General features: G+C 35.8%; 3 protein-coding genes across 5 annotated transcripts; 2 read left to right on the top strand and 1 right to left on the bottom strand.

Moving 5' to 3' along the window:
• Positions 1 to 350: 350 nt before the first annotated feature.
• Positions 351 to 4,241, top strand: LOC117209995 (zinc finger CCHC domain-containing protein 24-like). Its single transcript, XM_033452521.1, has 4 exons — positions 351 to 1,182; positions 1,551 to 1,793; positions 2,616 to 2,780; positions 3,489 to 4,241. The coding sequence occupies exons 1-4, from the start codon at positions 988 to 990 to the stop codon at positions 3,600 to 3,602; spliced, it is 717 nt and encodes a 238-aa protein (XP_033308412.1). The 5' UTR covers positions 351 to 987; the 3' UTR covers positions 3,603 to 4,241.
• Positions 4,242 to 4,669: 428 nt separating this feature from the next.
• Positions 4,670 to 14,475, bottom strand: LOC117209989 (Golgi-specific brefeldin A-resistance guanine nucleotide exchange factor 1). Its single transcript, XM_033452492.1, has 14 exons — positions 14,208 to 14,475; positions 13,722 to 13,920; positions 11,863 to 12,090; positions 11,698 to 11,801; positions 11,120 to 11,636; positions 10,664 to 11,061; positions 10,387 to 10,564; positions 10,184 to 10,299; positions 9,897 to 10,085; positions 9,413 to 9,748; positions 9,123 to 9,331; positions 8,787 to 9,032; positions 6,250 to 8,668; positions 4,670 to 5,952 (listed from the first exon to the last, which is right to left on the bottom strand). The coding sequence occupies exons 1-14, from the start codon at positions 14,325 to 14,327 to the stop codon at positions 5,851 to 5,853; spliced, it is 5,361 nt and encodes a 1,786-aa protein (XP_033308383.1). The 5' UTR covers positions 14,328 to 14,475; the 3' UTR covers positions 4,670 to 5,850.
• Positions 14,476 to 14,834: 359 nt separating this feature from the next.
• LOC117209998 (glutaredoxin-C4-like) lies at positions 14,835 to 16,116 on the top strand. Of its 3 annotated transcripts, none has more exons than XM_033452523.1 (3): positions 14,835 to 14,951; positions 15,624 to 15,738; positions 15,800 to 16,116. In XM_033452523.1, exons 2-3 carry the CDS (start codon positions 15,640 to 15,642, stop codon positions 15,995 to 15,997), a joined length of 297 nt encoding a protein of 98 aa, XP_033308414.1. In that variant the 5' UTR covers positions 14,835 to 14,951; positions 15,624 to 15,639; the 3' UTR covers positions 15,998 to 16,116. The 3 variants fall into 3 exon arrangements, with proteins under 3 accessions (XP_033308414.1, XP_033308417.1, XP_033308415.1); XM_033452526.1 differs by lacking the exon at positions 14,835 to 14,951 and adding an exon at positions 15,132 to 15,150; XM_033452524.1 differs by lacking the exon at positions 14,835 to 14,951 and adding an exon at positions 15,297 to 15,445.
• The last annotated feature ends 40 nt before the right edge of the window (positions 16,117 to 16,156 follow it).

Here is a 16,156-nt window from a genome sequence, read left to right as displayed (position 1 = left end):
CGGCTAATCGATTGAGACAGAAAAAGAAACATAGGAAAGGAGTAGCGTCATCAACATCACCGTCAACCATCGGCATCCACCATCGGCATCCACCATCGGCATCCACCATCGGCATCTGCCATCGTCACTATCGACAACGAGCAACGATAACGAATGTCGAAGCACAGATAGTGAGATAAATGCTCGTTAATGAAAGGTAATCGAAAAACCCTGCAACTTAATCGAGAGTAATTGTACAAAACGAGAGTAAAGGCAAAATCAAGGATAAAAAGGAACATGAGTTAGTGAAAACGAAAAAATAATTTACCTCGTACGTTAAAACACGTAACATTAGGTAAATCGCCCGTATGAAACCTACTTACACATGTAGGTATAAGATGAGAGAATGAACTTACATGAGAGCGAAATTATACAAGAGCGTAAGGCAAAACTGGGTGAAATTATTTGCGTTCGTTTAGCCTGAATGATTTAGCAAAACTCGTTGCTCCGATCTATATCAGGCTAAATGGGAACTCTTCTCGCCAACATGTATGACGCAATATAACGCGACGTATTTCGTGAAAATGGAAAAAATATATCGAAAGTGAGAGACTTCAGAGTTGTTGATATTTGATATTTAATTCTAACGTGCATCGCTACGACATCGTCTAAAAAAAAAGTATTACTCGCTAACATACTACTCGTTGACAGTACATGCAGATTTCAGTGTCTGATGTAAAATTAATCTCGAGGAACAACTGGCTGCTGAGAATGTAACGAAACGTCGAATTCGTATTTTTAAACGAAATAGTCAGCACAGGGTTGCCAGTGGTGTACCAAAAGTTCTTCGGGTCGGTGGTTTGTGAAGACGTTCGATACGAAGATGCATCGGTAAGAATGAACAGTATCACTGCATTGGGAAAATGTCGTTTAGACATTCCTCGAACATGCTCGAAAAGGTGATAATTCGAATCGAGAATCTCGTGGAACAACGGTAAATTCCTAAGCATGGCCGCTTGCCATCCAACGCCGGCGATTCAACATTTACAGCCACAGGAATCGCCTCAGCTTGGCCTTGGACCTATGAACGCTGCCGGTAGCCAAGGTCAGAAGCCGATCCACCAACCACACTACTCGCCCCATTTGCTCAATTGGGTGTACCTGGCAATCGCCGATCAGAATTCTGCTCAAACACGAGATCAGGTTTTACAATTTCTCTCTTTTTGTCTCTGTGTTTCTCTCTTGCATTTGTTTTTGATAAAAAAAAAAGATCAAATGCCTTTCCATTGATACGATGGTCCACGAAAATATTTAAACACTTATAGAAACCTTTCATAAACGAAATGTTACGTTAACGCGTTTCTTATTCCTTAATATAATCTACCTTTTTATAATAAAACAACTGAAACATCGATCATGTACTATAGTTTCAAACTATAAATTCACGCCCGATAAATATAATTCACTAAGCCCCTATAAATTCAGAATACTTTTACACCTTCGTGAAATTGACTTTGGCAAAATAACCTTTTAATGACAATTGATAGAACGATGACCGATTGTGACTCCAGAGCAAACTTTTCCCGACGATATGGAGTGGTTTTTCAACGGCGACGTCGCAAACTCATACGCATCGTAGCGCACTTGATCCTTGTTGCGCGATAGGAAGCAACTTTGCGGATAATATCGGCGAGCTTGCGGATCGTTTCAGAGAAATGGGGCTACTAGATAGAAAACCAACCAAAAGGCCACCACCTAGTTACCTCTGTCACCTATGCTTCAAGAAAGGTCATTACATCAAAGACTGTCCGCAGGTGTGTGTATGTGTGTATTCGTGTGTGTTCGTATGTGCGTATTTCTCAATCAAAAACGATCCAAGATGTGATCTTCGTAACAATCAAAACGTATCAACGTAACTTCATTGGCTATGTATAGATATATAATGTTCTTGGATAGATCCGAGTAATAACACCGTCATGAATATTTCATGAAACGTGTCATATAGTATTTCCAACCTTTTGAGGCTGACTTTCTCATGCTTGCACCTATTAACACGTTTTATTTGAACGAAATATTAATTAATGCCCAATTAATTTGGTGATTCTATAAAAGAGTAGTAAGCAAAGTTGTGACGAGATTCTCCTCAACCTTTTGCACACCTCTTTCTTCTAAGCTAATTTTACGAATTGATTTCGATTTTCCACTATTTCCAAAATTACATTTCACTATTTCAATCTCTTAATCGTTGTCAACATATTACTGGCTGTGTGCCTACGCTACAGTTTGGAAAATCCTCTTCACGCGATAAAATCTCTTATGTTGTTACAGGCTTATAATTGAGAACTCCGTTTTATAACTCTGAAGCTAATGATATTTAAACTCGTGTTTATCAAGATTCTTTTGTGTGTTTTGATGAGTATTAAATGCTTCTGAATATTTGCCTGAATATTTTGAAACACCTTGCTTATATGATCTTGACTATCAGATGGATTCGAACAAATAGAGTTCTACTATACGTGAATCAAACGTTCAAAAAATGAATTACTCGAATCACTTCGCTTCACTTGCTCCCGTCACCGATAACTATCGATAACTAAGCATAGAATAATAATCTTCGAAATGAATACCCATTCCAGGCACGTCCAAAAGGCGAGGGTTTGACACCGTACCAAGGAAAGAAACGATGCTTTGGAGAGTACAAATGTCCCAAATGCAAGCGTAAATGGATGTCGGGGAACAGTTGGGCTAATATGGGCCAAGAGTGCATCAAATGTCATATAAACGTTTATCCTCATAAACAGGTGAGAATGTATACTACCGATTATAAATCATTGAACACTTATTTAAATACACTTGTAATAAACTATTCGATCGAGGATAGAATCGCAGCTATTCTTTGATATGATTCGAAAAAGCATACTAAGAAACTCATAAAAATATTTTTAAAAAACGCTGTTGGCGATTTTTTTAAGTGCTAACGAAATTTCTAAATGTTTTGTATAATGTATAGAATTATATTCATAAAACTTTTGTAGTTTATTGTATCTAATATCGGAAGTGGAGAAAATCTCAAAAATAAAGAGATGATCATTTTCTAAATCATTCATTCTATCAAAGTGTCCCGTGACCTGAACGTAAGCGCATATTTATCGAGATTCTATTTAAACGAGAAAATAAATACTCAGCAAACAAGTGCAAGTGCAAGTAAACAAAAGCTAGCAATAGAGTTTCAGGATTGCGAACGGTCGCCAAGGGAAAACTTGCTTTGAAGCCAACGTAACATTTCTTTTCCGACAAATTCCGTATGCGTTGACTCTAACGACGCAATAGCGTTAAAATATAAATGTAGTTTCGACTGGTAATATGCATTAAATTCGTACTAAAACTGTCTTCTGCCAAACTGGCAAGTAAATCGAATAACCAAGCGTTCACTGAGCGCTACGTCATATATTCATTATGCACCAACACAATTACGTTTCGTAATCTCATTACGTTTTCCGTGTTTCCAGAGACCATTAGAGAAGCCAGACGGATTGGACGTATCCGACCAGAGTAAAGTTCATCCGCAACACCTTTGTCAGAAATGTAAAACACTCGGATACTATTGCCGAAGGGACCAGTAGCAAACCAAAAACAACATTGTGGTGATAATTAGATTGAGGATTTTTATACATTTATGAGAAATTCGAAGGCGCAAGAATGCACGAAATGAGTATAATATGCAAAAATATATAAAGTATCCAAAATACTTTCTATAGTATCTAGTAGGTAATACAATTTTCTACTTAAATTTCATCTTGTTGATTATATTCATAGAAATATAAGTTTGTATAAATATCCGCAGTCTAACGATAATGCATTGGGACTAAACAATTTTAACAAATTTCGGACCAATTGCGTAAAAATATGACTATTTATCTCTAATTACCTATGCGGTCGACGAAAATTGTAAATTTTAATCGTTAGTCGATCTTGCGACTTGCATCCGACTTTTTACTCGATCTACGCGGTGTAATTCCCATGTATAAATTTTAGCCTTCCACTAATTTTATAATTGCTCTATATCTCCACGTTTGGTACATCGAACGTCTGCTGTACACCAAATACTAATTTTATACGAAATTCTCTTTTAATGAAAAATAATAAACCTAAGCTATGTACCATCGCATCGCCACGATAAATGATACTAAAAACATGAAAGCGTTAAAATGTCTTTGATCTTGTATTTTTCTATACAATCATGTACAACAGAGAGACATAAACATGTGAAAAATGGACAAATATTTAAAAATAAGTTGAATATCTAGGTTGCTTGTGCAGAATAAAAAATGTAAAGTGAACAGGCATCCGCGAACAGAGGACCGAAATCAACCACAGTTACGAATATTCTAGAATCTAGAATCTAGAACGATTGTGTCTCCAACTAATTATAGCTGCTTCACGTTCAGAATTATACGATAATTTACTCGCATACATGCGTCATCAACGCGTACGTTCAAGTAAAAGACCTACATATAAACATGTGTGTGCTACACTAATGTCGAAGAAATTGAAAGGATAAAGGGAAGAAAATCCAAGGAAAATGTTGATTTATACCTCGTTTACGAAACTGTTTCTAAATCTGTCTCGACGCTGAACGTGCGCGTACATACACGTATCTATAAGTCTGCGAAATAAGAAACATGGATATATAGGTTTCTCCTATATTTAAAAAGTCAAGCAGCACGGCTGCTTCGAATATTATTTAACGCATTTCTCAATTACATTGTCTACTTGAGTCAAGCGTTGGGGTAGCGTTGGGGTGTAAGTTTACCTCGTAAAATATTTCTTGTAACTGTGTCTCAAACATGTTACAAAGCTTACAGAAATTCATATATCATAATCAAGATATAACAAGTATGTACAAAGTGATTATTCGTAATCGAACCACGGAAATCACAATCGTGTCAGGTAGTGACACGCGAAATTGGTTCGAACCTTGACCCCAGATATCTCAGATTTTACATATTCATATGTACATACATAAAATGTAAAGGAATGGAAAAAAGATGTAAATCAAGAAGGATGAATCCTCGTCTTGCAAACTGTACGTATCGATGCATACATGACGGGCTGAAAACCATATCAGTGTAGGTCAAGATTTCGGGAATTTGGATTTAGCCAAGTATCGAAACTCTTGAAAGTATCATCCCATCAATTATCATAAAAGATTCAAGAAAAAATCTTTTTTGTTAGGGTACGTTTCAATATTTATTTTAATAATTTTAATTAAAATATAATATGCTTTGATTAGAAAAATGTAGTGAAATTGTTATGATAATAAACACAGAACGCTATGGATAAAGCAGTGGATTGATCTAAACCTCTATGATTTTCAGCCCTCCAAGTATCGAGATACAAGCAGTAGATTAATTTGTAATTATTTTCGTACAGTTGCAAGAATTTTAACTGATTTACCACCACTCGTTCGTCTAGAAACAGTTTATAATAATATTATTAACGATATCGTAATGCGCGTCGTATTCCGGTATATCAATACATAATGATACATTGGTTAAAAGAACTAAACGTTCATAAAGATGATTATGAAAATAACGAAATTTCACGAAATACGATATCGCATCACACACATTATTATTATTTATGTATATATACGTATAATGTATACAATGTTTATGTATACGTATATATTAATAATAATATCAAATGCATCATTATATATTATTATTAATATATCGTAATGTAAAATATACAAGAAACCAAAGGTTCATCTACTGCAACGTGTACTAATCTCCCTTTCGCTAAAACTTCGCCCAAAAATTTCTCTTCTGGAATAGCAATGATACAATATACATAATAAATATACAGTGGTCAAGGATTAGTCACGGCAAATAATCGATCCGCTGCCGGATCTTCAGTAAAGTATGCTGCAGAATTGAACATTGTTGTTGCTGCGGAATCTACAGTCATCGTCTGTAAAGAAAATACTCGGTTACATTTACTAAGTATAACTGTTGCCACTTTCTGATCAATTAAGAGAAAAATGTTTCAGACGTGTCAGATGTTCAGACACGTTTCAAAAATTCACTGATATCAAATGAAGAATATACTGACGCAAAAAAAATGTTAAAGTATCATTATTACCAATAAACTTTTGTTGGAAACATTTCTTTCTTAAGTTACCAGAATTATTTCAAATACCGTGGCAAACGATTCGTGAACAAGATAAAAGGAGAGAAAAAAGGAAAGGTAGAACGTAATAAATTTTACCTGAGATGTATCTGTACGGAGAGAAGAATTTAGCGCTCCAGCGTGTTCTATTTCTTGATTATATGGTAAATGTTGTTCAGATTGCGAATGTAATAATGCTTGCTGATATTGCAGCTGCTGTCTCCGTTCTTCGTATTCATTCTTCACATTTACTGTTGTAGCCTTCTCTAAATCCTTATTTCCACAAATAATCGACTTTGATAAACATTCAGAATTCTCTTCATTCGATACTTTTGGTATCGTCGATGCCACTATTGCTGACATATCTTCGGAATCGATAACGATTGATGAGGGCCGATTATAATGTGTATCATCGGCTGATACGTTGGGTTTCGGTTGAGGTGGTGCTATGGACCCGGGAAAACATGGTTGTTGTTGCTCGATCAAACTGATTACTGGTGAAGTTTGTTGTGTCTGAGGCAATTCAGACGAGGATGGTACAACTGGGATAACCGGTGGTTCTGGGAATAATTCTGCCTTCAAATTAGGTAAAAATGCATCGATCGTCCTCCAAGTTGGAGTCCACAGATTCGATGTTGGAGCCAATACATTAGCGGAAGACATGACCAGTAACATATTCTTCAACGATTCCGGTATGGCTTCGAAAAGAAGTTCGCTATTATCGGCATGCATATAAGCACGGAGTAAACTTAACACGGTAAGCCAGAGTGGTAAAAATCCAGGAAGGGTTAACAACGGATTCAAATGATGAAGGAACACTTTTGATAATAACATGGCTGCTCTCACTCTTGTCTCCTCTACACCGATAGGATCATTCGATGCTATTGGTCCAAGTAACTGAGCCAGTAGAGGGAACAGAACCTGTTCCAAACACTGAGACCACTCCACTGCTGACAATTGTGCTAAGTCGTGAGCAAGTAGGGTACTTTGAAGATATGTTATAGCTGCTGTGCGTACCTGTCTGCGAGCATCGCAACACAACCTCGCGATTCCTTGCAACAAAGGCCTCCACACGTGTAACCATAATGAAACATTTTCTGTACCATTCCCTTCTTCTGCCCACCATCGAAATACTTGGGCGATCCTGGTATGAAGCGTGTGCATCAGATCCAGCAATTGTATAGGACTCTGTTGATAGGTAGCAGCGGTAGCTGCAGCAACAGGTTCATCAATTGGACTGAGTACTTTGTTCCTTTTTCCCGAACACTGAAGGACTGCTTCGGCGAATGTCCTCACGCAACGAATACATAATTCGAAGTTAAATGGAGTTACATGAGCCACATCTCTGACTAGAAACGTTAAGCTTTCACAGCATTTAACAAACGCAGCAGGGTCGTGAGGTTGTAAATCGCGGTCCAAGACTATCGTATCGGCAGCAACAGGCAACGGTGCTTCCGTCCCTGTTGGAGACACTAGTACCCATTCAGGCACAGGACTAATCGGTCTAGGATCCAATATCGATGTTCTAGAATTGGTTGCTTCATCCAGTACGGTGTTCGATTGTTTTGGCAGCAACGCTCCGGCACCTGCACACTCCAACAAATTGAACACCACTTTCCAATCTTCCGTACTGTGAATATTAGCGGCGCCAGTTTTAAGCAACTCGAACAAACCGTACGCGATCTGTCTCGCGAGTGGTGTACTCGTAGAAGAAGGCAGATGAGCCAAGGGCAACAAAGGAGGCAAAACGGTGCACGCATATTCTTCTCCTCGTAGTAACCTAATCGCTAATCTCAACATTCCAACAGCCACTCGTTCCAAAAGGTATGGGTGATTTTCACGTGCAGCTGTTGTTAATAGTCCATCTAGATAACCTTGAACTACTGGCCAAATGCACGCTACTCTATCACGATTTTGAATAGTTACTTCCAACAATAATTCCAGCAAAAATACAGATACATCTTCGTCATGAGAATTTGGCAATACCAAAGCACCGACAAGAGACCGAAGCGATTCGACTTGCAAGAATTTGCTTTCCTCGATAATTTGTTTAAGATAGCAAGTCCCAACAAATTCTGCAGCTCTTTTTCTTGCAGTCGTTTCCGCTGGATGAGACATGCGTGAGGTATCCATTGCTATATAGGAATATAAACTAGATAATATTCCCTGATCCACCGGAGCTGGTTTAGGTGTAATAGGTTCTCGAAGTAACGATATCTTCCCGGATGGATCGATAAAATCTTCTCCTTCAGTCAGACTCTTCGGCAATAGTCTTGCCTTGTATAACGATTGCAGACAATCGATGATATTTTTCCACGACGCTCTTATTACATCCCCGTGTATATGAGTAATTTTGAACAGTGTACGTGCAGCTAATTGACACCTGCTACTTCCACCCAGTTGTAAAACTACTTGATCAGGCTCACCACCAGTCGCCAGACCAGTAAACTTGCATAAACTTACTATAAGAGTATCCAAATCACTGGTCATCCCATAATGAGCACTAATTGAAGCGCAACTGCAACATAAATAAAAACATGCGTTTTTATCGTTATTACCAATATATTCCTATTTTTTATTACGATATCTTAATCTCAGTTTAATTTAATTTAATTTAATCGATATATGAAACAAACAGGTAGAAAGTTTCAGCGACTCGACGTTGTAACGATCTATCGGGCGCTTTGTCATACGCTCTGCAAAGCGCACTTATAATAGGAGCCCATGCTTCTTCAGCTAGTTCCTTATCCACAAATTCACCACAATTCCCAATCCTTAAGTAGAAACTTTCAAGACCGACGCCTCTGCGTAATAGAACTTTCCACAAGTAATTATCTTTGACCAACCCAGTCTGTTCAGCAGGCATCACGATTTCTTCACCTCTAACAAAAGACGTATAATATACAAACTATTCGTAAACACTAAATACCATAATAATTATTGTTAAAGAGCATAAAGGAAAGTAATTTTACTTTATAGAAGCATATATCTCATCAAGCATTCCTTGATCGAAATCAGCACCGCCGTTCACCTTTTTTAAATTTCTTTTAAATTCGTCGACAGTCATAGGATTGTTTTGTCGCTTTACATTGTAATTATGTTGATCAACATTTAACATAATTACAGCATACGCTAAAGTAAATGCAGCATCTGCTGATGCAAACGGCCTTCCATTACTGTCCTAGAGATCAAACAGAAGATTCTTTATATTTTAACTCATTATACTATATTATATACGTAATATGTGGAATACCAGACTTACATGCCAATGTTCTGCAAATTTTTCAAGCAACAAAGAAATAAGTGGAGCTTCACCAGGAAGTCTGAAAGACTCCAGATAAAGTCGTAGAGCTTGATCGATTCGCATATCCTTCAAATCAAAATTATGAACGAAACAATTTAAAACGCTTTTATTTTCTTTTTTACTAATATATTCTCCAATAGCTTTTTTGTCAAGTCCAGGGTTCTCCTTCAAGAATTTGGCTACTTTCTCTGGATCAGGATTACCTGGACTTCCACCCAGAAGACCATGTTCTGTAAGTTTAGCGATTCCCTCTCGCGGATTTTCATTAAATTTTTCCGTACCGTGTACCAACCACTGTATGGGAAGAATACATACTTATAAAATTTTTCTTAACAATAGAAAAGAAGAAATAGAAAAAGATGAAATAAGAACGGAACGAAATGGAGAAAAAAAAACAAAAAATACAAGGTTTATTTTAAAACGTAATTAACTAAATACAAACCCGCTTATTTGCCTTTATAGCCAGCAGTTCCTCTCGTGTTGGAAGATTTGGTGATGCACTATGCCGAGACGGTTTACACAATTCTTTGTAGCCTTTACATCTGATTGCCATTCCAGAGATCAACGTAAATATGGCATCCAAGGAAACGAATTGCATATTCTGCATGTTACCTATTAGTGCTGAAGCATTCTAATAACAAAATATATCGAGTGCAATTTTTAATAAAAAAGATATATTTAATAAACATCTATATCTGTTTCGCATATTGGAATCAATATATTGTATACCTTTGACAAAAGTTTCATTAATTCTTCATATAAATTAGTAGAATATAATCCGCAATCGTAGTTTAAGTACAATTCTGCTGGTAAACCGGGTATTCTCCATAATTGTACAATGGCCTCTAAAATTAAGGAAAGTTGAATTTCCATTACATAATTGCAGGTAAACTTCCACAAACTATAACTAATAATATATATGATATCCATACCGAGAGCTAGTTCACGTTGTTCATATGATATCCTATTCGAATCTGAACTTATTATTTCCATCAATTTGCTTATATAATGCTCCATTTGAAATTTCAAATGTTCCCTTTGCGATTCAAATAACAAGAATGATACTTGCAAATTCACTGCAAGGATCGGCAATCGATCTGTGCCAAGAAGCTGGTAAATACAATTATAATTATTATACAGCTTTTTACATTCCTATTTCCAAGTAAAATTAACAAAAATAAATATGAATGATTACTGCATCATCATTACCAAGATAAGATTTCTACAAAGATCATCTTTCACAAGCACCAATAACGACTGAAAATTGGAAAGATAATCGGCAGCTGTTTCTAAGACTACTTGTAGTAAAGTGAGCCCAAGATGTGTCATAACGTCACTATTTTGTTTATCAAGGGGATTACACAAAGACACAAGAAACCTAAATAATTCACGGACACATAGAGCACCATACGGTGCTAATTGTTGATGTGGCATAAAACGAACTCCTTGCGCATTTATATATTCTTCGACTTGTTCAGATTCTTTGGCTTTAGATACATTGTTCGCACTACTTGAATTTTCATCTACCAATAAATCCTCTACACTTCCTGTCGGAGATTTTATTAATTCCACATTTTTCTCGTCGTCGACTGATTTTTTTAGATTTTCTGCAAAACCAAAAAAGTGATAATTAAAACTGCAATTAAAAAAAATTAATATAAGTACCTTGATTTCCTTCCTTTAATAAATTTACTTTTTTAGTTTGATTGTGTTCATCTATTTCTGCATTTTCCATGCTTTTATCTACTTTCTGTAAAACTTGTTCTTTATCATTCACAATGCTTGTTTTATCCTCTATTTCGTTAATATTTTCTTTACATTCTTTGATATCCTTTAAATCTTCTTTCGCCCTTTTTGCATCCGATCCATCTTCCTGCTTGGTGGTATTATTTATATTATTTAAGTCCTTTTTATTATGATCCTTGTTTTCATTCTTTTCTTCTTCGGCTTTTTCAGCACTACCTTGATCCAAAGAACCTTGCATATCAACAATATTTCCCACCGAAGTAACCGGTGTTGTCAAACAACCTGGTCTAACTCTATCAGTTGGACTTGGAATATCAATATGTTGACTTTCAATATCCCCTGCACTATCTGTATTCTGCCTTGCTTTCTGTTTTGAGTGACTTTTATTTCTTCTATTTTTACTACGGCTATTTTCCATATTATTTGTTCTCATTTTCTGAAAAGGTACACATAACATATCAAAATATTATATTTCACTGACGTATTTATTAACTTACTTTCATATTCAAGACTCTAGTATCATCTACAAATTGGGGTAGTCGAGTGAAAAGATGTTGCACCATGTCTCTCAAACAATGTTCAGCTGCTTTCCTTAATAATTCTGTAACCAAAGAAACATTGTTGAAATTAAGGAAAAATTTTAATATGTTGAGAATCCTTACCACTGAGGCGTGATTCAAAACATATTCTAAAACAACTGAGCATAATTTCACAAATGCTTTCATTCGAAAGATAATCTCCAGCTGGTGATAGCATAAGAGCTCTCAAGACCTGGAGTATTCTCATTAAAACAACCCCATCTCCTGATGCATCAGTCCCAACAAATCTTGCATGCGTAACAGCATCTGCAATTGATTCTACACATTGTGCTATTGCAGGATGATCAGAATCTGTGAAAACAATAATATTCTAATACATGTTTCTGAAAATATCTTTAATGAATAAAATAAGGGATATACACTTGTTGGAGATGGAAAGACAGCGGGATTTCCCGTCCCGTTGGGACCCCAATACACTAGTCCAGACTAATAAAATATCTTGCTTTTGCAATCTCGCGACTTGATCCGCAATAAGGGGTAAAGGATACCGATCCGGGACCGTATTTTCATTTAGTTCTCGAAAATCTACCAATCATCTATCTGAACCATCTTTCGTCTTCGCGAGTAACATAGGACTCGCGAACGGCGAATTACTAGGCCTTATGATAGTTGGCTCTAATAAATTCGCTTATTCTCTCACGTACTCTTCTGCGCTCTTCCTCGCGAAGTCTATTAGAACTTCTTTGTACGGCGATGTTAGGATCACTTAATTGTAGTTCTAACTGGCCTGTATTTACGCGAGTATGTAGGAAACCCGTACCGAGTGAATCTTTGAATTTTCGAAAAGAAAGATTAATCGACTTTTATCACTACCCTGCCCGCTATTGTCACTTCATTAACATCGATCTCGTCTTCGGCAGTTTTATTACAGGCATTAATTATTTGTCTTACACATAGTGAGGCTATTTTGTATAATATTATGTCAAAACCTTGACTTGAAATTTTACAATCAATCGCGATATCATATTTTAAAATAACTATCGGTGAGGACATGACGAATTTATTTCTAATGCAAAACCACTAACGCCGGCAACGAACAAGAGTCGAGATGTACAAATATTTCTCATCCACCACATTACAACTATATCAATCGTTCTTTCGCCGGAAAATCTCAAGACTACGGATTCTTTAATCAATGAACACTCGACTCCAAAAATCGGGGTGGAATGGAAACGACTCATCCGGATGACTTGATCCATCAGTTGATGCTTCCACTATGTAGAAATCGATTCGACGCTCGTTATTGAAATTATATTCAGGGCACTGCTTTCTAAGGATTTTTTTCCCTAATCAAATTGATAGCTGCACATCATGCAGCGAAATCAGTCGTAAGCTCTTGCAGTGTTATAACCGACACTGATCCCACTTCTGATGTCGGAGTCAGGTTGGCATTTTGGGGCGATGAACCTTTACTTACTTTACCGTCGCGAATGTAGCCAATATTTATCAGTACGAATGTGGACACTACAAGAGGCTATGAGTAATGGTAATAGGATGGTCAAGATGATGGTGACAACGAATTCAGGTGTGATAACGAATCCAGGATCCACGGGAGGACAAGTATCAACGTACTGGCAATTCGTCTAACAACTCTAACACTCTAACTCTCTTAATCCAAAAGAGGCTGCCCTTATATACTCCTGTCCCCGCTTATCGGGTTAATCTTTGTTTTTAAGGAGAGCCATATAATCATTTCATACCTCTGTTAGGTACATGTCCCTCCCGTGACCGTGGCTATGTCCAGTGACCCGCCATGTCACTTCGAGCCCAAACCCATCGTCATAAAATCAGATTGGAACATTAAGACTATTTCTTATTTTTATTACTTAAGGGCGGCTATAGTAAAAGTCTGGACTAGTGTATTGGGGTTTTTCCCAATATTCCAGACAGGAAATCCCGCTGTCTTTCCATCTCTGACATACTTATGAGTCCATAAGATATGATTTTATTAACAGCAGACAAAGCAAGGCTTGTAACAGGTCCAGTTGTTTCTTCTGATCTTATAATTTCCAGAAATGGTGCCAGAAACACACCTGGTTCCAAATAAGATAAATCTTTTGCCTCATTTAGTGCTTCTTTTAAACTATATAATCCTTTTATAAGAGTATCCTGATCATCATCCTTGAAAATAACCACAAAAAATGCAGATTAAGATTCAAAAATGTATAACAATTTCAATTCAAACAATTACATTATAATATATTAACATCCGTTACTATATGTTACTACTATTCTATTTACTACAACCTGTTTGCCTTGATAATGGTCAAAATATATCCACGTGACAATGACACACGTATATGTAAATATAATTAATAATTCAATTGATAGACATAAGATTATAACTGTACGAAATGGAACATATGTTTTCCCATAAAAAGAATTAGGATAACAAAGATCGTTCTAACCTGATGAGAGTGAGAGGACCATCGAGCGCTTCGTCTCATAGCCGTTACCAGGAGGCAGAGCTCACCCTCGACAACGTATAAGCCACCTCCCGGATAGGCCATTTCTACGATTCTGCCCATCTTTTTTACAACACTTGTCCTTTAGACCATCTTTACTCCAGAGAAACCTTAGAAAATACTCAATAATCTGTAACGTCAAGTGTCAAGGGAACACTCAACACGATAGTCGTCGAGTTGTCAATTTGAAGAGGCGTTCAAAACTGTGCCATTACAATTCGCATTTGCGCCATCTATACACCACCTAGCAAATAAATTAAAAATCATCGATGCTTGTAATCATATTAATATAAATTATCTAATACTTTTTTAGACACTTAAATTCTGCTTGCTAACTTTCATGGAACCCTTAATTTTCAAAAACAGTACTTTCATTTCACAGCTTCCTAAAAATTAGTCCCATGCTCCCGTTTGGAAATTATTTTATTAATGTCAGTTCATAAACAACGTCATTAACAAAATTTTTATAAAACATATAAATCAGGGAAGAAGAATAAAAAAGGATATAAATTTTTAATATCATCAAGTAGTAGTAAAAACAAATAGATATTAAATTACATAAGATAATTATCTTAATGCAAGATAAAGTATAAGTATAGCATAAGATATAAAGTATAGGATAAGATATATCATCATTCACCATATGTACAACGAGTTCGAACACTAGACGAGTTTTAAAGAATAATTGTAAGTATTGTTAGCCACTAAAAAAATAAAAAGTGTATATATATAATGCATACATACACACACACATATATATATCAAACCTTTTACATTAAAATAGAAAAGTCGACACCGATATTTTTTATATTGCAATATATGCGTATGTATGTATCAAATTTATGATAGTATCATTTTTTAACAAGCTAATGTAGAATCAAGAAATGTAAGTATCAGAAATTGTAAACTTTGTATTTAAATAATTGATCTCTTTTGGAACAAATCGATTTCTTCAGTGACAGTATTTTGTTTAAGTAACAAAATAATGAGCTAAAAAAGAAAACTTCGCACTGGAGAAAGTGAATCATTTTTCTCACGCCTATCAAATGCATATTTCATCTTAAACTAAAAATTGGAAATGAACATGTATAAAATTTCTTTAGGTTTTATTAGTGACATGTTAAATATAATTCTTAAAATGAATACAACTTACATAGTCGGCGAAAAAAATTATGAGACAGGTAGTAAAATTCGCAGATTTTTAATTTGAAAGAAATGTAGCAAAACGACATGGAGATAAATTTAATTTATGTATAATAAGTAATCAAAATAGAAGTTAGAATACAAGACCAAGTGTACTGTTATATTATTATAATAACGATTTTACCAATTTAATATGATGGATCTATCAATTTCCAGAGCAGAGGAAGTCGCTATGCCTACAACGAAAGATCAAGTTCATGAATTCATTGGATCTCACAGCATTGTGATTTTTTCTAAGACCACTTGTCCATATTGCAAAATGGCTAAACAGGTATTAAGCAAATAATTTTCTTATTTTTATTCTAACTTCAATTAATGTGACTTTATTCTAGGTCTTTGATAAAATGAATAAAAAATACCTGGCTATTGAATTGAATGAAAGGGACGATGGAGATGAAATCCAATCTATATTGGGAGAAATGACTGGAGCTAGAACAGTACCCAGGGTGTTTGTGAATGGAGTGTGCTTGGGTGGTGGAACAGATGTAAAAAAATTGTATGAGAATGGAGAACTACAAAAAATGTTTTAATATATTAACTCATACTATCCAATTCTACATTACCTGAAATATTTATGATTCCGCTTTTTAAATTCTGTATTGTTGATTTTTCTTTTCGAATTAATAAAGGCTATTATTTACATGGTAAAGAATGTTATAATTATCCTTCTATTTCTACAGTAATAGTAA

The sequence above is a fragment of the Bombus bifarius genome, unplaced genomic scaffold, assembly GCF_011952205.1.
Source record: "Bombus bifarius isolate JDL3187 unplaced genomic scaffold, Bbif_JDL3187 scf7180000008197, whole genome shotgun sequence".
NCBI lineage: Eukaryota > Metazoa > Arthropoda > Insecta > Hymenoptera > Apidae > Bombus > Bombus bifarius.
This window is presented reverse-complemented; position numbering and strand designations above follow the sequence as displayed.

What these genes read in the sequence shown, in the direction of transcription:
- LOC117209995 (XM_033452521.1), top strand. Translation starts at nt 988, where the DNA reads ATGGCCGCTTGCCATCCAACGCCGGCGATTCAACATTTACAGCCACAG. An exon ending in CTGCTCAAACACGAGATCAG is followed by an intron (nt 1,183 to 1,550) that starts GTTTTACAATTT and finishes TTGTGACTCCAG; the next exon opens with AGCAAACTTTTCCCGACGAT. An exon ending in ACGTTTATCCTCATAAACAG is followed by an intron (nt 2,781 to 3,488) that starts GTGAGAATGTAT and finishes CCGTGTTTCCAG; the next exon opens with AGACCATTAGAGAAGCCAGA.
- LOC117209989 (XM_033452492.1), bottom strand. Translation starts at nt 14,327, where the DNA reads ATGGGCAGAATCGTAGAAATGGCCTATCCGGGAGGTGGCTTATACGTT. An exon ending in ATTAAAGGAAGGAAATCAAG is followed by an intron (nt 11,062 to 11,119) that starts GTACTTATATTA and finishes TTGGTTTTGCAG; the next exon opens with AAAATCTAAAAAAATCAGTC. An exon ending in ACAACGTGAACTAGCTCTCG is followed by an intron (nt 10,300 to 10,386) that starts GTATGGATATCA and finishes CCTTAATTTTAG; the next exon opens with AGGCCATTGTACAATTATGG.
- LOC117209998 (XM_033452523.1), top strand. Translation starts at nt 15,640, where the DNA reads ATGCCTACAACGAAAGATCAAGTTCATGAATTCATTGGATCTCACAGC. An exon ending in ATTGCAAAATGGCTAAACAG is followed by an intron (nt 15,739 to 15,799) that starts GTATTAAGCAAA and finishes ACTTTATTCTAG; the next exon opens with GTCTTTGATAAAATGAATAA.